General features: G+C 43.4%; 1 protein-coding gene across 2 annotated transcripts; it reads left to right on the forward strand.

The window, feature by feature from the left end:
• On the forward strand, window positions 1–24679 carry RAB1A (RAB1A, member RAS oncogene family). Of its 2 annotated transcripts, none has more exons than XM_033142724.1 (6): window positions 1–334; window positions 13861–13933; window positions 16046–16141; window positions 20085–20180; window positions 20702–20833; window positions 22669–24679. In XM_033142724.1, exons 1-6 carry the CDS (start codon window positions 312–314, stop codon window positions 22864–22866), a joined length of 618 nt encoding a protein of 205 aa, XP_032998615.1. In that variant the 5' UTR covers window positions 1–311; the 3' UTR covers window positions 22867–24679. The 2 variants fall into 2 exon arrangements, with proteins under 2 accessions (XP_032998615.1, XP_032998614.1); XM_033142723.1 differs by lacking the exon at window positions 1–334 and adding an exon at window positions 9440–9480.
• Window positions 24680–26428: the final 1749 nt, after the last annotated feature.

Consider the following 26428-nt stretch of genomic DNA (forward strand, 5'->3'; position numbering starts at 1 on the left):
CGGCCCCTCCTCTCGGATGCCTCTCTGTTTCCTGGTTCGCGGGGCCGGCAGCCATTTTGGGATCTGGGTGCCGGAGCGGACGCTGCCTGCCGCCGCCGCCGCCGCCTGTGAGGGGAGGAGTGGAGCCCGGCCAAGAAGGGAGACGCCGCGTCAGTTTGCCGGTGCTGTCCTCCGCTCTCCCCGTCGCTGCTCCGTCGGATAAAGGGAGCCTGACCGCCGGGAGGAGCCGCCGCTGCCGCCGCCGGTGGGTCTGACCGCCGCCTGCTCCGCGGAGCGAGCTCGTTCTTCACAGGCCGCGGGGCCCCGCTGACATGTCAAGCATGAATCCCGAATAGTGAGTAGCGCGCCGCCAGGGGAGGGTCGCTCTGCGCTTGCGTGTGGGCCGAAAAGGGTGAGGGGATTAGGGGGGAGGGGGGAGGAAACGCTAATTCGGATTTGGGGGGCGACGCGGAAGTCGAAGAGCAGGAATAGGTGCGGGGGGGACAAATGTCTCTGGGGTGAAGGGGGCTGGACCCGGGGTCGGGCGGGGTGGGGGGTGAGTTGCTCCCACCGGCCTCCCAGCCGCAGAAAGTAAGGGGCTGAAGGGACTGCGAAAAAGTGGTATTAATGCAATATTGGGGCGGGGGGTCCTGTGGAGACGAACTGGTGGAATTGAATGTGCCTGAGGGTTTTTCTTCCAAGTCCTGTTGTGGGGCTGGGAGGGGGACGGTTTCGGCGCATTTGGCCGGCGAGGATCTATAAAGGGGCTCCAGTCTGTATTGGGGGAATGGATGTCACGACACAGGTACCTTCTTGATGACATTCTCGCTAACAGTTCCTGCTGTGGATATACATATACATATATATATATGTGTGTGATGTGAGTTGTGTACCTCTACTACTACAAGTATGCATAGCGTCTGGGCTCCACTATTTAACGTTTGAGTTGCATTCAACATAGGTGTGCAGAACACAAAGGCGCAAGAACAGATTTGGGCAAAACAATCTCTCTTTTAAAAAAAGTGTTTGCGAGATATGGTTTTGCCTGATTCTGTTCTTGTGCCTTTGTGTTCTGCACACCTATGTTGTATGCAACTCAAACTTTAAATTGTGGAGCCCAGATGCTAAGTAGTAGTATGCATACTTGTTGGCAAACCTTATAGTAAAGGTAAAGGTAAAGGGACCCCTGACCACCAGGTCCAGTCGTGTCCGACTCTGGGGTTGCGGTGCTCATCTCGCTCTATAGGCCGAGGGAGCCGGCGTTTGTCCGCAGACAGCTTCCGGGTCATGTGGCCAGCATGACAAAGCCGCTTCTGGGGAACCAGAGCAGCGCACGGAAACGCCGTTTACCTTCCCGCCGGAGCGGTCCCTATTTATCTACTTGCACTTTGACGTGCTTTCGAACTGCTAGGTGGGCAGGAGCTGGGACCGAGCAACGGGAGCTCACCCCGTGGCAGGGATTTGAACCGCCGACCTTCTGATCAGCAAGCCCTAGACTCTGTGGTTTAACCCACAGCGCCACCTGGGTCCCTAAACCTTATAGTAGAGGTGCACAACTCAAATCACACTGTGAAGAATGCTTTTACTAACACACTAGAGCTGTGTTAGTATTTTAATCACTAAAAGTCAGTGGGTTGGTTTAAAAAAAAAACTCCACTTTTTCTCCAGTGAGCACAGGGCTCCCTCTTTCTAATCCTCACAACATTCCTTTGATATAGGCTAGGTAACTAGCCCAAAGTTACCCAGAATAGAATCATAGAATTGTAGATTTGGAAGGGATCCTGTGGATCTTTTAGTCCAGCCCTCTGCAATGCAGGAGAATTTTGCCCAACATGGGACTTGAACCCACAACCCTGAGATTAAGAGTCTCATGCTGTACCAACTGATCTACATCTCTTGCATGAGTTGTGGCTGAGTGTTCTCCCAGGTTTAAGTCCTGTGCTCTGACCCCTGCTTTGTGCCCTCAGCTGTAACTTCCTTTTAATTGTAATCTCTTTGCCTCCTTTTTTTCTCTGTGACCCGTAAGTGAATTTATTTCTCTCCCACCCCATGGCTACAGGCCTCCCTGAACTTCTCTCTCTCAACATTTCTTCTGTTCTCTTTATACCCCATGGCACTCTTTCCCTCTTTGCAGGTGCAGTCTCTATCTGCACCCAGGTATCTCAGCGACACCCTTCATTGTTTTCCTTACAAGTCTCTACAACTGCATCTTTGTTGCTATCTCTGTCAACTCTCCCATATTTGTCTTTTCCACCTACCAGTTTCTCTTCCCAGCCTCCCCTGTCCCAATTTTCGCTGTTTGCTTTTCTCCCCCTGAAGGCCTGCTGTCTTGTCCAAACTCCTTTTTTTCAGTTTAGTAGCATCAGTATCTTAGTGAAGGGATCCGAGATTCAGGTGAACATGCAGCTTAGTTGGCCAGCTGCAAAAGACTGGAAAAACTGGTATCAGTGTCACTATGTGATTCAGAATACAGGAGGGACAGTACAGAAGTAGTGGTGTGGACTATCTCCTGTCCTTGGTCTCAGTTATGATAGACTTGGATTGCTCTTATACAAATCTGAAGATAGACCACAAATTCTGAGTGCCTGAGGTTCCCGTATTGATGTTTTTAGGTTTGTTTTACTGCCTTGCAATATTTTATTTGAAAGTGTGGTCAATATTTTTTTTAAATAAATAAATTTTAGCAGGGATGGGGAATGCAAGGGCTGCATTCTTTTCTGAGCAACTTTATGGAGGTTGCCAGTGGTGAGCAGTTCCAGAGGCAAGAGTGGGTGGAGCAATGAATGTAAGTTTTACCTTTGTACAGTACTTTAGTACTCATACACATCCTTCTGTCATCCATCCAGACAAGCAAGAGGCACTTCCATAGTTAAGAACACATTCCAGCTCAGCACAAATACTTGAGGGTGTGACTGGGGAGAATCTCAAGGGTCAGATAGAGGCGGGTTGGATCAGATTCTCTACTCCTGCCATATAGAAGCACAGTCAACCCAGAGGCTTTATGGTTTCAGCCCTGCTTTAACAGGGAGCTACCCTAAAAGAGAAGTCAATATTCTTTCCATAGTGCAGGAAGTGGAATGAAGCTGGGAGTAGCCATCTAGTGGATTTAACAATGGAGGCAAGAAATTGTTGGCTGAAAATTGCACTCTAAGCAATTGACTCTATTTACACTACTGAAACACTTTAGGGCTTCAGCTGTCTTCAAAATGTATTAGAAACTTAACAAATGTGAAGGCGAATGAAAGCGAAATGAAGGAAGCCTGTAATGTTGTCCCATGGGAGTTTGGGTTACAAACAGCAGTGGTCACAGATGGGGAGTGAGAAGATTTTATGACACGTCATGAAAAGTTAATGATATTTTCTCCTCTACACTGAGAAGCAATTGCGCACATAGCAGGCCTACTTTACTTACGCCCTTAAGGCTGCCAATGCAGAACATACAAGCCTATTTTCCAATGAACCCTGCTGTTTTGTATTAAAATGCAGTAAAGCTTAGTTGAGTTCCCTAAATTTAAGCTGTAAGGAATAAAGTGAAGTCTTGTCTCATTCTGACAGTTCATCTAACACACTTTTCAACCAATTGCTATTGACTGCTTGACATGGGTGTCTACCCTTCACTTAGCTGCTGGTCATGTGCTCACCACATGATGCTTACAAAATGCTTTGTGGGCTTAACGTTAATTTTGCAATGTTGCTGCATCACAGTGCTAGCTTCTAAGAAAAGAAGTTATTTAGCTGTTTAAAATGGTTGTTTAACTGTTGAACTTCTTTGACCCTCGCACTTTTTTAAGTTCTTCCTCTCTCTTGAGAACAGTGCAGGCTGCTATCAGGAGATCATGTTCTGTTTCTGGCAACAGCGGTGACACTGTAGGGCAATAAATCTAAATTTATTATGATTTGTATGGGGATACTAGGCAGGGGTGATGTTGGGGACTGACCCTGGGTCTTTTGTGCTAGACCATGGTTATTCTCACCTCCCCCAATCCAAAAAAATAAAAAATAAACCTGCCTATAGGATGGCTGGGTGAACTGCAAAGCATAGTGCTTTGAGACCCCATCACCCTCTGTTTTCATTTGCTTTCCAATTCTAGTATAGATCGTGGTTGTTGGATATCGTGTATCAATGGTATTGACTGGTGGTAGGGGACTTGTGAGTATACGCAATAGCTGAATGGCATGTGGAAGGAGAAGTGTTTGTGAAAGAGAGTGTGAGTGTTATGTTAGACATTGGACAAGATTTCTTCTAGTTGTTAATAGGTGCATATAGAATGTAGGTGGGGTGTAGGACCCAATCCATTTATTTCTCAAGTGAAGGTAAAGGGACCCCTGACCATTAAGTCCAGTCGCGGATGACTCTGGGGTTGCGGCGCTCATCTTGCTTTACTGGCCGAGGGAGCTGGCGTTTGTCCGCAGACAGCTTCCGGGTCATGTGGCCAGCATGACTAAGCCACTTCTGGCGAACCAGAGCAACGCACGAAAACGCCATTTACCTTCCTGCCAGAGCGGTACCTATTTATCTACTTGCATTTTGACCTGCTTTCGAACTGCTAGGTTGTCCGAGGAATGGGAGCTCAGCCCGTGATGGGGATTTGAACCGCCAACCTTCTGATCGGCAAGCCCTAGGCTCAGTGGTTTATACCACAGCGCCACCCGCGTCCCGTCCCCCCCGTCTCAAAGACCCACTGAAATTAATCAACCTAAGTTAGCCATGTTAATTAACTTCACTATGGCCAATTCTGAACAGGATTAGCAATGGCTATAACCCACTATAGCAATGAAATTTTTTTGGAAACCCGTAGCAAGAGGCAAAAAAGTTTCCCCTATGAAATTCAGCTAAAATTTTGCACCCATGCATGTAAATTAGCATATGCAGATTTTCTGCAAATTTATTTCATGAGCCTGTGCTGTGAGTCATTTTAGTACCTAGCAGTGCCCCAGCTCTAGGCAGTTTGTATTTGTTTCTAATATTCTGCAACAGAAACATTAAATAAATGGTCAGGTGTTGTATCCATGTTTCATCCTAATACCCCCTTTAAAAACAACAACACAGCTGTAACTTGTTTTGATATGCAGTGGATATTTAAATTGCAGTAACATGTTTCTTGATGTTCCAGATTAGAATACTGAGTGATATCTTATTGTGTCTTTGAAGTGAGCTTATAGGTAGCAGATAATTTGACATAAATTTGTCTTGTCTGGTAAATAATTTCAAGAGGAGCATCTGTTGACTCTGTGGAGCTGTGGTTATTTTAAAGAGTGCCAATGTGAAGTTTGCAAGGAGTCAGCTGAATTATCGGGAGGGTGGGTGGGATTAGGAAATATAGTCATATCATTGTGGGGATGCGGAAACAGCTGATTATTAAAAAAACAGCAAGTTACCAAAGACAAAATCCTCCCACAGCTGAGAGAAAGTTAAGTACCGGTAGGTACTACTTAATTTTGGACAGAATGTGCTCCAGCCATCAAGAGACTCATGTTGTGTATTCACACGTGGTACTGTTACTTTGATTTGCGATAGGATGTTAGAGTGGTACTAGTACTACCAACTTTAGAAACCCATTTGATCTGCATGAATGGTGAAGAAAAAGCTAAGATACACATCTTTTTAGCATTACAGTGGTATCTCGGGTTACAGATGCTTCAGGTTACAGACTCCACTAATACAGAAATAGTACCTCGGGTTAAGAACTTTGCTTCAGGATGAGAACAGAAATCGCGCGGCAGCAGCAAGAGGCTTCATTAGCTAAAGTGGTACCTCAAGGTAAGAACGGACCTCCAGAACGAATTAAGTTCTTAGCCCGAGGCACCACTGTATATGGCTAAAGTACTGCACAGAAATGCTGCCAGTGCATTTCTCTATGTCCCCTAGCGTGGGTTCCTACAACCTAATTTGTTGTTGCATCCCGCACTTGATTTTGGCTGGATTTAGTTTCTCTTCTTGTGTTCTGCTGAAATTAGTAAGAAAAGAGCATGTGACTGGGAGATGGCGGACAGGGAGAGCTCGGAGCATGGGTCATCAGGGTTGAGGGGAGGTATGATGTGAGGGTTAGGCTATGACATCTGAGGCAGTGTTCAAAGCTGGGGAAGGAAAGCTAGGTGCCACATGGGTTGGGCTCCAAAACACAGTGTCTAGAGCTAGTGAGGTGTAGTGGTTAAGAGTGGTAGACTTGTAATCTGGTGAACCAGGTTCGCGTCTCCGCTCCTCCACATGCAGCTGCTGGGTGACCTTGGGCTAGTCACACTTCTTTGAAGTCTCTCAGCCCCACTCACTCTGTTTGTTGTGGGGGAGGAAGGGAAAGGAGAATGTTAGCCGCTTTGAGACTCCTTCGGGTAGTGAGAAAGCGGGGTATCAAATCCAAACTCCTCTTCTTCTTCTTCATTTGTGCTGCGGTGCCCCACAGATCTCCCAGCTTGCGCAACACCAAAAGAAGCACCTCTTTTGGTGCTGCGTGAGCCAGGTGATTCCCCACAGCCAGTACTGCTCAGCAGGCTTCAGCGGCTCTAATAATAATAATATAATAATAATAATAATAATAATAATAATATAATAATAATAATAATAATAATAATAATAATAATAATAATAAATAAGGCTGCCATTCTCCGCGGTTTCCCCTGCCACCAAAACATCCACTAGTGCCAAGCTGCTTCCTCTTCCTTTTTTACCCATTCAGCAGAGGCCACCTGGGCTCAGTTTTGTTGGAGCCGAGGCAGTGACTCTTTAGGCCAGACAGCAGAAGGCTGCTCATGGCGGCAGGGAACAGTGGCAAAGGCAACAGCAGGGTGCCGACGGCCACTGCAAGTGGCACAATCAGTGGCATACAGACGTCCGCCCCCTGCCGCTGTGGATGCTGCCGAGATGCTGTTTGCGGCGGCTGCCTGGAGCCCTACCGGCACTGCAATTGTAGAGCTGCTTGTTCTGCTGCTCCAACTTCTTAAACAGCTTCCGCACTTCAGCGCAAACAACCCCATGATCCTTTTGCTCCACAAGGCAGCAGCAGGAGCGCCTTTGTTGCTGCCTCCTCCTCTTCCTATTCTCCCTCCAGCATTTGAAATTAGCCGAGTGCCAGTCGCATTTTGTATCCGGCAGCCGACCTTTTGCGACAGGGTGGAGATGTTCAGGAGTCACCCTTGGCACCTAGCACCTCCACCTGCCTGGTTGGAGTCAGCTGGCATACCGGCCACAGCGGTAGCAAATGACACACGCCTTTTGCAGAAGTGCTACTCCCACCAAACACCTTATTTGCCCAGTAGCACAGCAGCAAAAATAAACACATTTTTTTTCTTTGCTGACTGGTGAAGCAGGTGTTTGGCAGGGTAGAGTGGTAGCAAAATACGTTTCTTTTGGTGGCACACTACCTTGCAGCTCCCCTGATTTGCCCAGCAGCTTTTTTTTCTGCAAGGCTGCCTGGTTTGGTAGTGGGGCAGCAAATTTTTTTTTTTTTAATGGTGCTTAGACATTTTGTTTTGGCACTCACAACCTACCGGTAGGTCCCAAAAGCCACATGACTCCTAGCATTCCTATCCCAGTTTCTATCACTGTCTCCCTCCCTCTGTCAGGTGGAGCTCTCCTAATTTCTTCCCCTTCCCCAACGCTGCAGAGGATGGCTGTCTCCCAGCCCCCTCTGCATGGCCAGGCAGGGAAGTGAAGCCTCTCCTCTCTCAGCTACTGTTCCCTCAGTGAAGCTTCCCCCCGCCCTCCCTTTTCTGTCAAAGCTGAGGCAGTATCCTCAGATCTGGATTTGACACTGAAACAGTCTTGGTCATCTTGATTGTTGATAATCTTTGGAGATTTTTTGACTTGGTTGGCTTTTGATCTCTTAGCAGTGTTTGACCATGTTAACAGCATTCCTGCTCCTACCTGCAGGATTGTTACCAGAGGGTAGTGCTGAGGAACTGCTGCTTGACCTCGTGGCACTTGTGGTGTGTTGCTCTGTGGGGGTATATTCTGCCCACCATGTTGTTTCATACTTATATGAAGCTGCTGGGAACTGTCATCCTAAATTTTGGAGTGATATTCACTTCTCTCTCCATTCCACCTGCATCAGAGAGGCTGTGCTGGACCAGTGTTGGGATGAATGATGGGCTAGATGGGGCCCAGTAAACTGAGGCTGAATGCTGATAATCTGGAGGTGTTGTAGATTGGTGGTTCTCATCTCCAGAAATTGGGGAGACAACTTGTTCTGGTTAGGGTTGTGCTCCCTTTGTGGCTGCAGGTATGTAGTTTGGGTTCCTCAATTCCAGACTTTTCCTGGAGGCCCAGGTGGCCCAACTGCCTGCTCAGCAGGGCAGCAAGCTGAGACTGTGTGTGCTAGCAGGACCAATTCAAGGTGCTGATACTGGTGTAAAGCCCCAAATGGTGTGGGGCCCAAGAATATAAAGGGCTGCCTCCCCCAATACCTACCATTGCTTTTTATTTTTGAGGTCCGATTTTTAGGTGCTTTCAATTATTTTTGGATTTTTTTAATCTTCACCTCCTTAAGCTCCCATGTGAGGAAGGGCAATATGGAAATAAAATGGATGATTCTGATGACAAAACTTCATTTCAGTTTCTGGTGTGTCTAAAATAGGAGATCAGCAGTGAATAAATTACCTGGCATCATCTTCAGTTGCTTAAATTATTTTTGCTGTAAATGTTTGTTTTAATCCAGTATTTCCAAAAAGGGATGCATCTTGTGTATGGATTAATGAAGAATGTCATTACTATAGTCCGTATAGATTTAATAGCAGGGATTTAGTGAGCTACTTTAGGCCCATCCAAGGACTTGTGCGGGTCAGTGGCTCTTTTTACTGTCGTAAAGAATGCAGTCTGGTGTGCCCCAGATCCTTATGGAAGTATGCTTGGTTTCAGAACTAGTTTGCACAATAGTAGGAGATGCTAATGTGCAAGTGAAGCAATCCCGTGTGATGCCATTGGACATGTAAAACTAGTTATACAGTTCTTTTGCTCCCAGCCCTTGAAATCAGTAAGAAGTGAGTGTTTAATATGAATAAAATAATGGCTGTGAACTAACAGTACAGTGGTACCTCGAAAATCGAACGGAATCCGTTCCGGAAGTCCGTCCAACTTCCAAAATGTTGGAAAACCAAGGCGCTGCTTCCAATTGGCTGCAGGAAGCTCCTGCAACCAATCAGAAGCTGCGTCGGACATTTGGGTTCTAAAGAACATTCACAAACTGAAACACTCACTTCAACTTGCAAGGCATTCGGGATCCAATGTACGACTGTACTTAGCATGTTTTAATAATAGCACATTTTAGCACATTAAAATCATATGTTCTCTGGTATTGCTGATGTCCCAGTTCAGATATTCTGAAGAATGGATTGTATTTTATGTATTTGTATTGGCCCAGGGACCTTTCAGTCTGAAAGTGGATGCAACTAAACAAAAGAGGAAGAGGAGAAACATGCAAATGAACATGGGAAGCCTAGCAAATAAATTGATCATACAGTCCTGTTTTGGTTACACTCTATGATGACCTCTGTCAGGAGAGAGACAGGGTAATGTGTCCTTGTTAATTCTCCTCAACCCCTCAGCTGCTTTCCATACCATCGGCCATGGTATACTTCTGGAGCAGCTGTCTGAGTTAGGAGTGGGTGGCATCGCTTTGCAGTGATTCCGGTCCTACTTGGATGGCCATTTTCAGAGGATGGTGCTTGGGGAGTGTTCTTCTCTCCTGTGAAGTCTTTAGTGTGTGGGAGGGTTGTCCAGAGTTTTGGAGTACAGTACATTGTCAGCAATATGCTGATGACAAAAATCTCCTTTGCATCTGTAGGTGTGGCAATGGATGTTCTGGACCCATGTCTCTCATCCAGTACTGGACTGGATGAGAGCCAATAAACTGAAATTCAATCCATATAATACTGAAGCAGTGTTAGTGGGTGGTTCTCTAGACCAGATGGATGGGAGGTTGTCTGGTCTTGATGGGGTTAGACTTCCTCTGAAGGAGTGGGTATGCAGATTGGGGGATACTGTATATACTTGAGTATAAGCCTAGTTTTTCAGCACATTTTTTGTGCTGAAAAAGCTGCCCTCGGCTTATACTTGAGTGAGGCGGGCGGTGGGGGCGGCAAGAAAGAAGCCCTTTCTTTCTGCTCATGCCGTCACCCACTCTCCCCAGTCAACCATTCCTTAAGAAGTGTACAAGAACGGTGGATCTTTACTCTCCCCAGGCAGCTTGTTTCATTCCTGAACTGCTCGCATAAATGCAAACTTGGCAAAGGAGGAAGAGGAAGGAGCCGCCCAAAGGGCTGCTTGTTCCTCCTCCTCCTCCACAGCGGCAAAGGTGAACCGGCTTATACCCGAGTCAATAAGCTTTCCCGGGTTTTTGTAGGAAAATTAGGTGCCTCGGTTTATATTCGGGTCGGCTTATACTCGGGTATATACGGTACTTGGATCCATTGCTATCGCTTGAGACTCAGGTGGCCTCAGTGATGTGAAGTGCCTTCCATCAGCTTTGGCTGGTGGCCCAGCTGTGCCCCTATCTAGACAGGGATAGCTTAATTTCTTTTGTCTGTGCTCTGGTAACCTCTCAGCCAGATTACTGCAATGTGTTAAACATGGGGCTGCCTCTGAAGACGGTTTGGAAACTTCAGCTAGTGCAGAATTCAGTGGCCAGGTTGCTCACTGGGCCAAAAAAGTTTGGGCATATAATGCCAATCTTGGCCTGACTGCACTGCCTGCCAATTGGTTTCCGGGCCCAATTCAAAGTTCTGGTTTTGACCCATAAAGCCTTAAGGGACTCAGAACTGCAGTACCTCAAGGACTGCCTCTTCCCATATGAACTGACCTGGACTGTGTGATCATTATCTGATGCCCATCATCTGAGAGGTGTGGAGGGTGGTAACATGAGAACGGGCCTTTTCTGTGGTGGCTCCCCACATAAGGAATGCTCTCCCCAGGCAGGCTCACCTGGCAATTTTGTTACATATCTTAGGTGCCAGACAAAAACATTCCGCTTCTCACAGGCCTTTGGCTAATTAAACAATCTATGGCCTTTTAAACTGTTGGTGGGGTATTGTTTTTGTTTGTTATTTATATTGTAAACTGCCCTGTGATCCTTGAATGAAGGGCGGAGTAGGTCAGTAGGTAGGTAGGTAATCTCAGAAATAAGAGTCACTGTTTCATTGGCACTTACACCCAGGAAAGTTTGCATAGGACTGCATCATTAATCTTTGTTTCTAAATCTTCTTATTTAGATCTCTTCCAGCAGTTGCATACTGATATGTAGGCTGCTCATGTCTGAAAGTTAGCCTACCTCTGGGTTTTTAATATCAAATACCATGTGGAATGGCACTTGAGATAATCGGATCCTTCCCGCTGCCAAAAACTTATCTGCAATGTCAAATCTGCTTTAATATTCAGAAAACTATACCAAGAAAACTGAAACCCTACGTTCATTGGAGAAAAGTGGGATATAAATGTAATAATAAGATTGTTCTTTTTAAAATGAAAATACTTTCAAATGAGTGGTTCAGTATTACTGTCAGGGCAGTGCTTTTAATGTGACGGTTTAATCAGTGTTAACTTGCTTGTACTGTTAAAGTGAGAGGTCCTCATTCCAATGTCAAATCTGCAAAATGCATTTGAATTTTTGCAACTATTCTAGGGCACTTAAAAATAGAATAGGTGCTTCTGATGAGCTTGCCTTATGTCTCCTATATTCTTAACTGGACCTAATTACAGCTGCCGTAGTAGTTAATGCAATACAGACAGTCACATTATTTTGGTTAGGTGAAGCTAACAACATGAAATGCTAAACAAGAAATCGGTTCTAAGGAAGTCTTGGCACTGGAGTGAGTGTTATTCTCTGAATGGTCTTAACAGGCTCAAAGTTTTAAGACAAGCATTTCCTGAAAGTGTATCATGTTAGCAGCTGCTAATACTGAGATAGGTCAGTGGCAACTCAGTATATACATAATTGTTTGTAATCTATATATTTAAATAAATATGACATACTGGACTTAAGTGGTTTGTACATTATCTATTCCTTCTAAATGAGGCATGGAACAAACATCATGGGGGACACATACTAGTTGAACCCTTTAGCTTTCATTATTCTACCTCTTCTTACTCTTGAATTTTAATCCTAAACTAATTGGAAGTAAATCTTATTTGAGTTTGCTTTGTCCAAGTAATGAGTTTAGGATTGTGGTGTTGCATATACAAAGCCTTTCTATAATTGCTGTTCATTATTTACCGGTACTTTCAGCTACTCTAGGGGATTTATGATCACCTGAAACTAGTATTGCTGTTGATGCATACTGGGTTCTTTGTAATGCAATCTATGGCAGGTAGTAAAGCCTAGGTGTTCAAAAGGCTTTTCATAGCAATCTTAATAAAAATGGGATTTCCAATGTTTTAAAGAGGGTTATAAGTTATGTGGCATTGGGACTGATCTCCAGGTTTGTGAGAGTTCTCTCCTATCTACACAAACTCCGTGGTCTTCACACGATTCCTCTTCTATTGAAAACATATTCCATGTTGTGGTTAGTCGTTAGCCTAGTGTTTTTTAAGTAACCGTATTGAGAAGTCTCCTGAGAGTAGCAATGTTTTCTTTTCTGGCTTCCACAAAACTCTGGAAGGGCAAGATAGGAAAAGTATCAACCATGCTATCACAAATGTCTTAAGCCTCCTATTATTCATAGCTACTGAACAGCAGGAGCTTGAACCATGGTGCATACCTCTTCTTAAGGACTAGAAAGTGTCTCCTGTATTTGTCACACTTGAATATTGTTCATCCTACCGGGTCCTCTAGACCAGGCTTCCTCAACCTCGGCCCTCCAGATGTTTTTGGCCTACAACTCCCATGATCCCTAGCTAGCAGGACCAGTGGTCAGGTATGATGGGAATTGTAGTCTCAAAACATCTGGAGGGCCGAGGTTGAGGAAGCCTGCCCTAGGCCTAGGCAGTTTGCAACATTTTAAAATGAAGGTTACCAGGAATACAATTTAAAACCCCAACAACACATGTAGTATGGTAAAGCAGCTAAAATGTTAGCAACAGCACACAGCCTGTGGGGCAGCTTTTGTACAATATCCAAAAATGAAGCTAAAAGGCTTTGGCGAATAGGACGTTATTGACCTGGCACTTAAAAGACAATAGGTGCTAGGTGAGCCTCTCTGGGGAGGGCCCCATGTATAATGCATTGCAGTAGTCACCCTGGGAGGGTACCAGAGTATAGATGACTATAGCTTATGAAAGGTGTTCCAAGATACCCGAGCCTCAAGAAACAGCTGGGAGCACCCCCAACAGTGCTTCTCTCTTGTCTGTTTATTGACCCTCATCCAGTCCATTAGCAAGCTAGGTTCCTGGTTCAGAATGCCCACTGCTTCACCTGGATTGGATGAAAAGATGTGAAGCTAGTTGTAATCTATATATTGTTGACACTTAGCCCAGGTGCCCTAACCTGTAGTTTCATTTAGATGTTAAATAAGACTCCAATTCAGTGGATGATGTCCAAAGACAAGATAGAGCCCTATGGAACACGATGACACTGGTGCCAGTGTGGACAATAGTCACCTAACATAATCTTGTGGAACCAGCTGACCAGGTAAAAATGGGACCACTTGAGTACTATGCCAGCAGTTCCCATCTGGACAGCCTTGTAGATTTTTTTTTAAAGAAACTGAAGGATCTTTAACCTTTTTTGGTACCTTCACAAAACTGTAGTTCCAGGTAGCCATAGAATTTAGTTTTAAATTTGTACTTTAGGTACTAGCATTACTTATATAGGTCCTATATATATATATAAAAATAATATCAGGGTGTGAAATTTCCCTAGTTTGTGATAGAAATAGAACAAAGTGTATTACAAACCAACAGTTTCAATTGCTATGTGCCATACTATAGTAGATTTAATTATGGTTTTCTCTTTTCAGTGACTATTTATTCAAGCTGCTTCTGATTGGAGACTCTGGTGTTGGAAAATCTTGCCTTCTGCTTAGGTTTGCAGTAAGTTGTCATGCATCTTCAACTTTTTGTTAACGATTAACCTTAAAAACTGATTGTAATGCAAAAATGAATGTGTTCCAGGTTTTCTGGTTTTTCTTTCCTACTGGCTAGTCATAATCAAAAGAAAATACCAATTTACAGTCACATGAAAAGGAGTTCTCCTTTTATGGGTGCAGTTACCCTTCAAATTCAAATGGGTTCTTCTAGCAGGAAGAACTGAAGTTTAGTTTTTTAGTTGCATATACACCTGAAAACTCGCATGTTGTTGAATTCTCCTTGCTTTGCCAATTATGCCGAGCTCATTTGCATGCCAGCTGATGGGTGAAAAAATTTCCTGCTTGATAAGCTTCCTTCCTTTGGTAGCTTGAATGGAGAACTATCAAAACATATGATCTTTGAACATGCTGCTATATGATCTTTGCAATTACCACATGATAACTGTAGGCCATATTGAGAAATAACCCTGTGATTTGTAATATTTGTAGAATACGAAACACAAGCAGGTTGAAATCTTATGCACAATTAAATGGAAAGTAAATTGCATGGAGTTCAATAGGACAGTTGCATGGAGTTCCAAGTATACTTGGAATAAGTACGCTAAGGTTTGCAGCTGTGAGTTGTGCCTAATTTTGCAAATGTCAGTGAAGTTCTACACTTAGTTTATAACGCAGGGAGGAACACTTAATCTAAGACTTGGCAGCAGGGGAGAATCAGTAGGCCAGAATCTTGAGCCTGCCTAATGCTTTTTACTTTGAAAAGCAGGACCCATGCTACATCAAAAACTGCTTTTGAAAGTCCATTATTGCTTATCTTAAGAGTCAACAACTCTTAATTCACAAGTTAATGAATTATGTCAAATATCACTCCAGTTTAACGAAGATTTTATCAGTATCCTCATGTTCCAAAAACATAGTGGAACACAAAAGCTGTTTGGGTACATTAGACTCCACAGTGTTAGCCCAATGAGGAATTTAAGTTATTGGGAAGTCCTAGAGGCAAAAACAGAAAATATGTGTGAATTTATAACCCAGGAGAAGAACAAAACAGAAACAAATAATGTCTAGACTAGAGAATATATTTGCTTCATAGCAATATAATGAAAAGGGTGTCCAATGTATCTCAATAATCCCAACAGTTTAATAGTTTTTACTTAAAACAACAATATCAGAACAATAAGAGTTTTCACCCAAAGTGAGATAAAACCAACCTGGAGCAGAAAGAACCTCTTTGGGTAAAACTACTCCTAGGGTCCAGCGGACTCATGCATGCATTATAATGGTTTTTTGTGTAATTGGGAATTCCCAGCAAAAACAACATCTTATAAAGGCTGAGCCCAAACTTTTCATGTAGAGCAAATAGCTCTATATAGCATATGAGTAAGTTATAATTTATAAATGAACAATAAACTGATTAATATAAACTGTGAACAGAATTTAACTAAATAATTGTGTGAGCAGAACAACTTTGCTTGCACAACAGGACTTCTCTCTTCCCCTGCATGTGCCCTATGCCATCCCTTAATTTGCAGAAGTATGATGAAAAACCCCGAACTGATGGGAGGAAAGAGTTTCATTACACAATTCGATTTGTGCAATAATTTAGTTGAATCCCACCCAATAATTTGGGGTTGATAATGGGGAATATTTGGTTCAATGGAAAACCACACGCGCCATATTGATAAATCATGCTTTTCTGTTTGAGCACCAAACATGATTAAGTGTTAAAAGTAAACAAATTTGCTCTTGGTACCTAAGATCTACCACCTTTTCTGTCCCTGACAGAATTATGTGAATCAGCCCTTAACTGTGACACCAGGGAGATAGTGGTTTAAGGTTTCCTCACCCATTGCATTATTGAAATATATATTGCAAGAGTTGTGACTGTGGCCAATCTTTGACTGCAAGTCACCTCTGCAGTGAGCCATGACACCTTACCTTTGCTGGTGCCATATTGTTGCATCACTTTTTACGCAAGGTTAGAGTACAGGCTGGTATAATGGCTTCAGCTCCACCCTTCCAGAACCTTAACTTGTCTTGATTCTGGTTTCGCCTTTGTAGGACACAGTGTTGCTGATTTGTAAATGGTGATATTCTTTTCTCTTCTCCCATTTAGGATGATACGTACACAGAAAGCTACATCAGCACAATTGGCGTGGACTTTAAAATCAGAACTATAGAGTTAGATGGAAAAACAATCAAACTTCAGATAGTAAGTAACCCCTGTTCTGCTTGGTGAATCCAATCTAGTTCATGGGAGGAATTCAACATTGTGCAAGTATGATTGGTCCATCAGTGCAATCTCTATGTGCTGTTCTTGGGGGGGGGGGACCCCCAATGCTGATTTGGGACAGGGGGCAGGTGAAGAGGTCAGCCCTGTACCACTCTTAGGATTTATTGTGCAGGTGTTTAGTTGAATCCAGCCCCATTTGTTAATTTCTGTAGTGCTATAAAATGGTTCAATATTAGAAGTAGGAGCTGAATGAATGGTCTGAGTCAGGGGTCAGCAAACATTTTCAGCAGGGGGCCAGTCCACTGTCCCTTAGACCTTGCCTATGTTCGACACTTCAGGTGCACAGTGGACTAAACTCAAGGTTCTGCAATCTTCTTATGTAGAATCAAAGTCTATCAAAATATTTGATACAGTGTGATGAGATGTATAAGAAGAAGAGTTTGGATTTGATATCCCGCTTTTCACTACCCGAAGGAGTCTTAAAGCGGCTCACATTCTCCTTTCCCTTCCTCCCCCACAACAAACACTCTGTGAGGTGAGTGGGGCTGAGGGACTTCAAAGACGTGTGACTAGCCCAAGGTCACCCAGCAGCTGCATGTGGAGGAACAGGGAAGCGAACCTGGTTCACCAGATTACGAGTCTACCGCTCTTAACCACTACATTACACTGGCTCTCTGAAGCCATGTATCTGAAATGGTTACGGGTTAAGGCTGGGGTTAGCTGTGAAAGGCCTATGCAGAAACAGTAATAGGGCTGAAGTGTCCCCAGGGTGGATTTGATTTAAATCACAATTTAAATCACTAGTCAGTAAGAATCGATTTAAATCACTGTTTTTACAGAAAGACTCATTCTTGCTGGTATAATCTTAATATTTACAAGCAGATGAAGGTTTCATTTTTGGAATAATAATTTTCCAGAGTAGTTTTTACAGTTATATAAAAAATTACTGATTTGGTTATACTATTAGAAATACATAGACAGATGATTATGAAATTATTGTGAGGTTTAATAAGTTAACTGTTTATATTTGGACAACTTTTCTGCTGTATTTTATTGGAAGGAGAAAAATACAGTGGTACCCCTGGTTACGAACTTAATTCGTTCCAGAGATCCGTTCTTAACCTGAAACCGTTGTTAACCTGAGGTACCACTTTAGCCAATGGGGCCTCCCGCTGACACCAGTGCGCGATTTCTGTTCTCAGCCTGAGGTAAAGTTCTTAATCCGAGGTACTAATTCTGGGTTAGCAGAAGTGTTGGTAACCCAAGGTAACACTGTAATCATTTCCTTAATAACAACTTAAATAATTTATTTAACTAAAACAATAACATTATAGCATATATATCCATGATTGTTAACTGATGTGGTTAAAGATTTTTTAAAAAAAAAAAAAACTTTGAGTTTTAGCACACATAAAAAGCTTAAAACGTCTGTATTTCCACCACCAACCATTCCTTTAGATTTGCTTTACATTCAGGTGCCTGTTCTGTACAGTTAAGTGTTGGTGCAGTTGTTGGAATGCTGTGTGTGTGTGTGTGTGTGTGTGTTTGTGTATTATTATTATTAGGGAGAGGTTGCCAGCCCTGAAGTGCCTTCAGCACTTGCCTCAAGTCTGAGTTGCACAGACATGCACCTGACTTGCATAATTATTACACAAAGATCCCAAGGCTTGTGGAGTATTCTGCTCACAAGGTTGCACTTTCATTTTTACTGCTTCACACTTAGCTACTTGTGCAGATCTATTCCACTGCAAACAATCTATTCATTGAACCTCTTGGAACTTAGCATTTAAGAGATATGGGGTTGATTCTGTGTATATAAATTTGCAAAGGAATGGAAAATAGGAGAAGGCAGTGGCGGCAAGAATGCTCCTGCTGCCTTGTGGGGCGAGAGGGTGGCAGGGTTGGGTTGAGCCAGGGGCTCCATGGAGGACAGCAGAACAAGCAGCAGCTCCCCATTCGCAGGGGGGGCAGTCACAAATGGCTCTTCAGCAGCAACCCCAGGGCAGCTGTGCACACTGTCAGTGACGCTTCTTGCCGTGAACACAGGTACCCTGTCTTTGCCGCGTTTCCTGCCACGGCTAGGGTGCAGAATATGGCGCCCGGACATCTGCAATCCTTTGCAAAGGCCCAGCTGCCAGTCGTGAAATGTGACTGGCGCCTGGCTAATTTTGAACACTGATTACTGCCATTCCAGTAATTTGAGGGGTGAAAATACGAATTTGGGAGGTGATGAGGAGAGAGCTTACCTTTCTGGTGGTAGCATTTTCCCTTTAAACTGCAATAGTGGACAGCAGCAGAGGTCATGCCACTGGCTGTCTCCTGGGGTCTGTCACTTTTGCCTTGGAGGCGGTTGGAGGATGGATGGTGGCTAACAGATTGAGGTTGAATCCTGACAAGACAGAAGTACTGTTTTGGGGGGGACAGGAGGCAGGCAGGTGTGGAGGACTCCCTGGTCCTGAATGGGGTAACTGTGCCCCTAAAGGAGCAGGTACGCAGCCTGGGAGTCATTTTGGACTCACAGCTGTCCATGGAGGCGCAGGTTAATTCTGTATCCATGGCAGCTGTCTACCAGCTCCATCTGGTACGCAGGCTGAGACCCTACCTGCCCGCAGACTGTCTCGCCAGAGTGGTGCATGCTCTAGTTATCTCCCGCTTGGATTACTGCAATGCGCTCTATGTGGGGCTACCTTTGAAGGTGACCTGGAAACTACAACTAATCCAGAATGCGGCAGCTAGACTGGTGACTGGGAGCGGGCGCCGAGACCACATAACACCGGTCTTGAAAGACCTACATTGGCTCCCAGTATGTTTCCGAGCACAATTAAAAGTGTTGGTGCTGACCTTTAAATCCCTAAACTGCCTCGAGCGTCTCCATCCCCATCGTTCTGCCCAGACACTGAGGTCCAGTCCGAGGGCCTTCTGGCGGTTCCCTTGCTGCAAGAAGCCAAGATACAGGGAACCAGGCAGAGGGCCTTCTCAGTAGTGGCACCTGCCCTGTGGAACACCCTCCCACCAGATGTCAAAGAGAAAACAAACTACCAGACTTTTAGGGAGACATCTGAAAGCAGCCCTGTTTAGGGAAGCTTTTAATGTTTAATAGATTATTGTATTTTAACATTCTTTTGGAAGCTGCCCAGAGTGGCTGGGGAAGCCCAGCCTGATGGGCGGGGTATAAATAAAAAATTATTGTTGTTGTTGTTGTTGTTGCATCCTTTTTGGGGTGATGGCAGGCACCAGGACTTTTCCTGCTTTTTAAGGTCTTAAATAATAAACGTGCAGCTTCTGCAAAGGTAGCTTATGTGACCCTCCAAATTTGCGATCTGTGTTTGATGCATTGAATGTGGGAAATCGGAGTTCTACAGAACCACTTCAAAAGCAAAGGCTCCCATGACATTTCACATTTCAATCGTCTTTTGTGCTCCGTGGCACAGCAGTGACCATCCAAAATCCTTTGCACTTTTAAGACCAGTACAAAAACTGAGGACCTTAAACAAATATGTAAAAAGCTTGCTGCTCCACATCAGTGTGCTGTTTATTTCTGAGTTTGTTGGCTGCTAATTAAAGGCGCATGATGGCAGGGCTGCTGCTATCCCTCACTGTTGAGGGTTTGATCCTTCACTCTTTAAAGCCAGGTGCTATTTAGAGAGGGGGATCCCAGGGGGGCAATGTACTGAGAGTCCTTGAATAGTCACATGTTTTACAGTTGACACCCCTTGCCTTAACATATGGCAGAATCTTTCAATTTCACTTCAGTAGTGTAAAGGTGCGTTTTTGTGCGTGGCAAATACTTCAGAGCAGTCCATAAAGGATCACTGAAAGAATTTACAGAACTCCTTTTAACTTTCCCTGAGTTACTGAGGTAGAATGAGCTGCATCTCTGAACAGGTGTCATCTTCTAAGTTCTCTTTTGCTTTTTTTGTAGTGGGATACGGCAGGCCAAGAGAGATTTCGAACTATCACTTCTAGTTACTACAGAGGAGCTCATGGCATCATAGTTGTGTATGATGTTACAGATCAGGTAAGCACTTGGCCTTTGTTTTGCCTTCGAGGAAATAGTGTCCAAAAGCTTGTTTATGGTTTCTGAGCAAACCATGGGGAAATGTAAACTTTGTACATAGGTGTCAAAAGCTTGTGTGCAAGAGAGGAGGCTCATATAAAGTGGTAGTTCTACTCTCTGAGCCTCCTGCTCCACTTTTCCCGGCAGCCTTACAATTATTCCTTCCTAGGTGACCAGAAAGGTGTCTCTTTTAGAGTTTACACACACACCAAATTGCTTTAAATGCAGCTTATTGACATTGCTATTGTGGATCTCTGAAGGAAGGATCTCGAGCTTGACAAGGTCCTTCCTGCAGCCACAGGAAGAAGTGATGGAACTAAGAAGAGTGTGTTTTAAGCACGTTAGTCCAAAAATCTGTCCAGTTAAAAAAAATAAAGTTTGCTTGGGTGAGCTTTAAGCTAGCTTATAGCAATTTTTCAAGTTCTCCTGTACACTTGTACAAGATAAAGGCAAGATTTAACACTTACCTCCTTATGTTCCAGGAGTCTTTCAATAATGTAAAACAGTGGCTTCAAGAAATAGATCGTTATGCCAGTGAAAATGTTAACAAGTTGTTGGTAGGGAACAAGTGTGATCTGACCACAAAGAAAGTAGTAGACTATACAACAGCAAAGGTACGTCAACTGATTTTACAAGTTGTTGTTTTTTAATAATTGCAACAGTTCTGACTTTGGATATGGGCTAAGGTGATGTAGGGCTGGGCAATATCTGGTTTTCAACATTGTGCTATATCACCAGCTAAATGTCATGATATAACAATATATATGACGATGTCTGAAATAAGGATGAAGGAAGAAATAAGGTGCGGAGGGGAAAGCCGTTGATTCCTGGATGTGAACTTCACACCGGTTTTGGACAATGCATTGCCCAGCCCTAGCCAAGAGCACTGTTCTCCTGCAGCACCTTCCTTGCATTTTCTTTGGGAGGAGGATTTTTTTTTTTTTGCACTTTTTAAAACTCCCCAGGAATGTACTAAAAACATAACCATGAACAAGTGAAAGGAGAGCTTCACACCCCAGGGATACCCTTGTTTTAAAAGTGTTCAGTGTCTACTGTATTTTCCGGCGTATAAGATGACCCCAACTTTTCCAGTTAAAATATAGAGTTTGAGATATACTCGACTGCAGATTCTCCACCCTGCGTATAAGACGACCCCCTGACTTTTGCGAAGATTTTCCTGGATTAAAAAGTAGTTTTATACGCCAGAATATACAGTACTTTCCTTTTTTTAGAAGTGCTATTCACTAAAATAAAAAGACAATATTGCCCTTTAGTTATAGCAACAGTTGTGAAATGATTGGCAGTTGCCATATATATAATGCCCAGTTGTCCAGTCACTCATTGAAGGGGGGTGGAATCAATCATTGCCCGCCCACCTAAAAACTCAACCATTTCTTTGCTGGGAAGTGGGGGTGAAATTTAAGAGGCACTTAAGGGCCTGGAGTAAAGTTATTTCCAAGTTGGCCAGTTTCAACCAGAAATAGCAGTGAAAAAAGAGTTTTAAAGAAGTCCACTGGGGCTACTAGGATATAAGTTATAAGCTAAGAAATTGGGGCAGGGGAGAGAGAGAGAATCTTTTCCAAGTCTGACTCCTCCTAAACCTAGTTTTGCCTAGAAGCAGGTTTGCAATTGCAGCTAAAGAATAGGAGATCAACAAGTGGTGGGGAGAGGGGGAGGAAATTATCTTTTTTTAAAAAAAAAAACAGAAGGGGGGGTAGTTTCTTGCAGAAGAATCACAACATGGAGGCAAGCGCAGCCCCACCCCCCTCTGCAAGGTCTCATGAACCAGATCCAAGGTCATGATTTCCTCCACTGTCCCTGTGAGGACAATTTTGCCTTCTTCATCCCTCCTCTCCAGTTCCCTCTAGGAACCATTTCCATTGCCAGGAGATCCATTTCCTGACAGAGCAAAGATAAGGGCAGCCTCCCTTCCTCTGCAGCCCAGCCTACAAAGAGAGCAGATTACAATTGGCTCTGCTTAATTCCACTCCATTTTCCCTCTTCCTTGGACAGCAGGGTGCAGAGCTGCTTTAGAGCTGGCTAGCAGCCCTTTACATGGCAGTAAAATGCTTTACTCTGCAGTAAAGGACTGCATAGCCAGCCGAAGCACAGAGGCATTGAGCAGCAAGGAATTCAACAACTGCTTCCACCCCTCGTGAGCAGAGTGGGGGTTCTCGATGTATTGCGTGGTCAAAAAAAATCAAACCTTTATCACAATCTGGACTTTAAGATGGTTTTCAACAATGTATCAATAAATCACACAGTCCTAGTACCAGTGATTCAAGATACCGTTATGAAAATGTAACCAAATAAAAGGATGGTGTTGACTTCGGCAGTAAGGCATAAATATACACCCGACTTGCTCATGTACAGTGGCAAAATGTGGAGCTACTTTATTTTTCTCCAAGTTTTGTATAACATAAGTAACACTGATATGCTTTCCCTACAGGAATTTGCAGATTCCCTTGGGATTCCCTTTTTGGAAACCAGTGCAAAGAATGCAACAAATGTAGAACAGTCTTTCATGACCATGGCTGCTGAGATCAAAAAACGGATGGGTCCTGGAGCTACAGCAGGTGGTGCAGAGAAGTCCAATGTTAAAATTCAGAGCACTCCCGTCAAGCAGTCTAGTGGAGGTTGCTGCTAAAACTCTCCTCCCCATTTGCAATGAATTTGAAACCTGAACCCAACTGAAAAAAAAAATGCCTGAATTGTACTGTATGTAGCTGCACTACAACAGATTCTTATCGTCTCCACAAAGGTCAGAGATTGTAAATGGTCAATAACTGACTTTTTTATTCCCCCCGATTCAATAAAGCTAACTTCATTTTCAGAAATATGTTAAACCTTTTGTGTGCTGGTTTATAAATGCGTGTAATCCTTGTTGCTTTTTCTTATACCAGATCGTTTCCCTGTGGTTGGCTAAACTTGGAATATATTATTTTGTTCTGATCATATTGGCATGTTTAGATGTCAGGTTTAGTCTTCTGAAGATGAAGTGTAGCCTTTTTTTGTATCCAACAGCACAACTGTGTCTGTCACTTTTTCCATGCATAAAGTTCAGTAAGACACATGTTCTATGTAAGATCTGATTTGCTAGTTCCTTGTAGAGTTGTAAACGGAGAGATTGCAATCTGTCTTGGATCCAAAGAACTGCACTAATTGGTTCTGTGCGCCCAAGGCAGGTTTGGACTCTACTTGTACCTCTCCCAGGCAAACCTTTTTTTGAAACTGAGGCATGTTTCATTGGGGGGGGGGGCTGCCCCTGAAAGGAAAGTTGCAGATTTCCATTGGCAATGCCTTAGGCCTTGGGCGATAGCTCTTTGGATCCAAGATGCTGATTTTTCTTAATACTCTGCATATAATTTGTGGCTGCAGAACATTGTAATTTGTTGCACAATATGTAACAAACTGAAGAAATGTTTAATAAATATTGTACTTATTGGAAGTAATATCAAACTGTATGGTGATTAAGTATTGTCTTAATTCTTATGGCAAAGCGGAAAGGCTTGCATTGTGCCCCAAATGTACCTTTTTATGTGCAGTAATGGCACTTTAGAACCTTTTCCCTGGACCATACCTTCCCAGCCGAACAAATAACTAGCAAGTATGGCTTAAATGACTAAAAGTTGCCATGGTGTTTCTGGCATGTATGCTATACTTGGAACACAAAATCTTCTAACATTGTTTATAGAATCATAATCACTCTAAATGTACCATATTTTCCCCCTTCCCTGCTCCTAAGTGTCTGGATCTTTCTAAATGATTGCATTTAGAAATACCTTGTGTCTCTTGCTCTGTCATAGAAGAGGAAAGCAGTATTTTCCTAATATATGAATGACTTCAAACTAACAAGGTGATGTTAAAAATCTGATGTTATGTCTTTTCTAAATAATGTTACTTCCATTCTCTCACAATCAAATACTGTTGACTTTAATAAAACTTAGTGCAATTTATTGGTTGGCTTGGTTATGCACAAGGAAGCTGGAGTGGTGGGAACTGGTTATCAAGGAAATAACCAGATGACTAATGTAACTTTGTGCAGCAAGAAGACTCTAAAATGTAAGTTTGAGCAAAAACTCAAAACTTGGTTTATTGCTACAGCGACCACGTCTTGTACAGAGAAACTAATCCATTAGTGCCTGTTATCTGGGTTTTAAAGTTACCAACTTGATTAAATAATCTCTCTTTTAAAAGAGATTAAAACTGCCATTAAGGCTTTTTTTTTGCAAGAAAACAACCAGATGTGACTGCAAAATATGCCAGTTAGATGTGTTGAGAGGCAAGTGGTTTTAGCAAATCACTAAAATGATTACTCATCCCAATATTGGGATAAACATGTGATTTGCATCCACAACTGGAATACATAGTACCTTAAGTCTTCATACTGTTGTCAGAAGATTGAAATTATTGAAACTTTGAATATGCTCTTGAACTTCACAATAAAGTGTACTTCATAATGAAGATGTGCTTAGTGGATCAATTCCTAACATGCTTTGAGGGTAATAGTGTACTGTTTTGATCAAAATGGTTCTTACATAGAAGATATTCAGCTGGAATACTTTGTGTTCAATGAATTTTGGTTATTCTGAAGCTACTTCTGAAACCTTTCATGCAGTTTATAAAGTGAATTCATTGAGCACAATCATTTAAATTCATTTCTGAAGTGCAGAAAACATTAGGATGCAAATAGGTTCTGGAATAAAAGTGTACGAAATCTATATACCCATTGTACTCAAATAACCTCTGGTTAACAAACTTGTAATCTGATTGCCTACCTGAATCCTCCTTATGTGCAGAGTTAATTCAGGTTCTAGTAGGTTTAACACTGAGAACCAGGCTATTGAAGTTAAGACCCTGGCAATGGGGAGAACAGATCTTGCTGATGAACACATTTGGACAACTTAGCCCGTTTCACATGGTTTATGCAGGCACAATACTTTATTAGTATAACAGACAACCCTTCTGTGCCTATTTGCTGAAGTTAAGCAGCCTTTTAATCTTGGCAAGTCCTAACCATTATCCTGAAAACACAAAGAGCTGTGTAAATTATGTCCTGTTATTTGTAGGGCAGGTCCTCCTTAGTATTTGAAGAAGAAGAGGAGTTTGGATTTGATATCCCGCTTTATCACTACCCGAAGGAGTCTCAAAGTGGCTAACATTCTCCTTTCCCTTCCTCCCCCACAACAAACACTCTGTGAGGTGAGTGGGGCTGAGAGACTTCAAAGAAGTGTGACTAGCCCAAGGTCACCCAGCAGCTGCATGTGGAGGAGTGGAGACACGAACCTGGTTCCCCAGATTACGAGTCTACCGCTCTTAACCACTACACCACACTGGTTCTTGAGGAGTGAAGAGTCTGCTGGATCAAACCAATGGCCCATCTAGTGCAGCCTCCTGTTCTCAGTGGCCAACGAAGCCTGTGGAAAGCCTGTAAGCAAGAAATGAGTGCAACAGCCCTCCACACACCTGAGATGCCCACCAACTGCCTCTGACAGTGGAGGTAGAACATAGTCACTGTGAGAAGAGGATGAAGCCATCCAAGCTGTTGGCCACCACGGTCTCCTCTGATGCACGTTCCATTGCCTCACTGCTCTCTGTGAAGCAGTACTTTTTATCTGCATTACTAGGATGAAGGCACAACGGCACTGTGGTTTGGGCACTCAAAACATGTGACAAAATGCCAAATACGAAATGCCCATGTGTCAGTCATATGAGTATTTTTCTCAGAAGCAGCCGAAATGTAACGAGATGATAGGTTCTCATCTCAGTTACTTCTTTATATTTTAAGTTCTTGTCCCAAGCAGGAACTTGGAAGTTTCAAAAAGTGCTATGACTACAGCTTCAGGGAGTTCAATCACTGCCTCGAATCTACAGGACAGTTTGGGCTGCAAGACATACAACTGAGCCATAACTGGGGTGTCTTGTTATTCCTGAAGCATGCTCATAAAGCAACAATAGCAGGTTAGCTTGAATATACATACCCACACGTCACTGCTGCTTCCTGTTTTGTCTCCCAGTTGATGAACGGCAGTAACAAAATGATCTCCCACTTACAAATTATACTGCCGAAATGAAAGCTGGTGGGAGGGGGGAGAAGGTAAGCAGGAATGGGTTTTTGTATGGAAGGATTGGTACTGAGACGGTATGCCACCCTCGGTCATTTGTAAGCAAATCTTTTTTGCACTGGGCACTAGTAAAGTTGAGCTCAC

The sequence above is a fragment of the Lacerta agilis genome, chromosome 3 (assembly GCF_009819535.1).
Source record: "Lacerta agilis isolate rLacAgi1 chromosome 3, rLacAgi1.pri, whole genome shotgun sequence".
Lineage (NCBI taxonomy): Eukaryota > Metazoa > Chordata > Lepidosauria > Squamata > Lacertidae > Lacerta > Lacerta agilis.

Bases quoted from the DNA above. Each gene is read 5' to 3' on its own strand.
- RAB1A (XM_033142723.1), top strand. From the start codon at position 9,452: ATGATGACCTCTGTCAGGAGAGAGACAGG. The intron at 9,481-13,860 runs GTAATGTGTCCT...TTCTCTTTTCAG, and splicing joins TCTGTCAGGAGAGAGACAGG to TGACTATTTATTCAAGCTGC. The intron at 20,834-22,668 runs GTACGTCAACTG...CTTTCCCTACAG, and splicing joins TAGACTATACAACAGCAAAG to GAATTTGCAGATTCCCTTGG.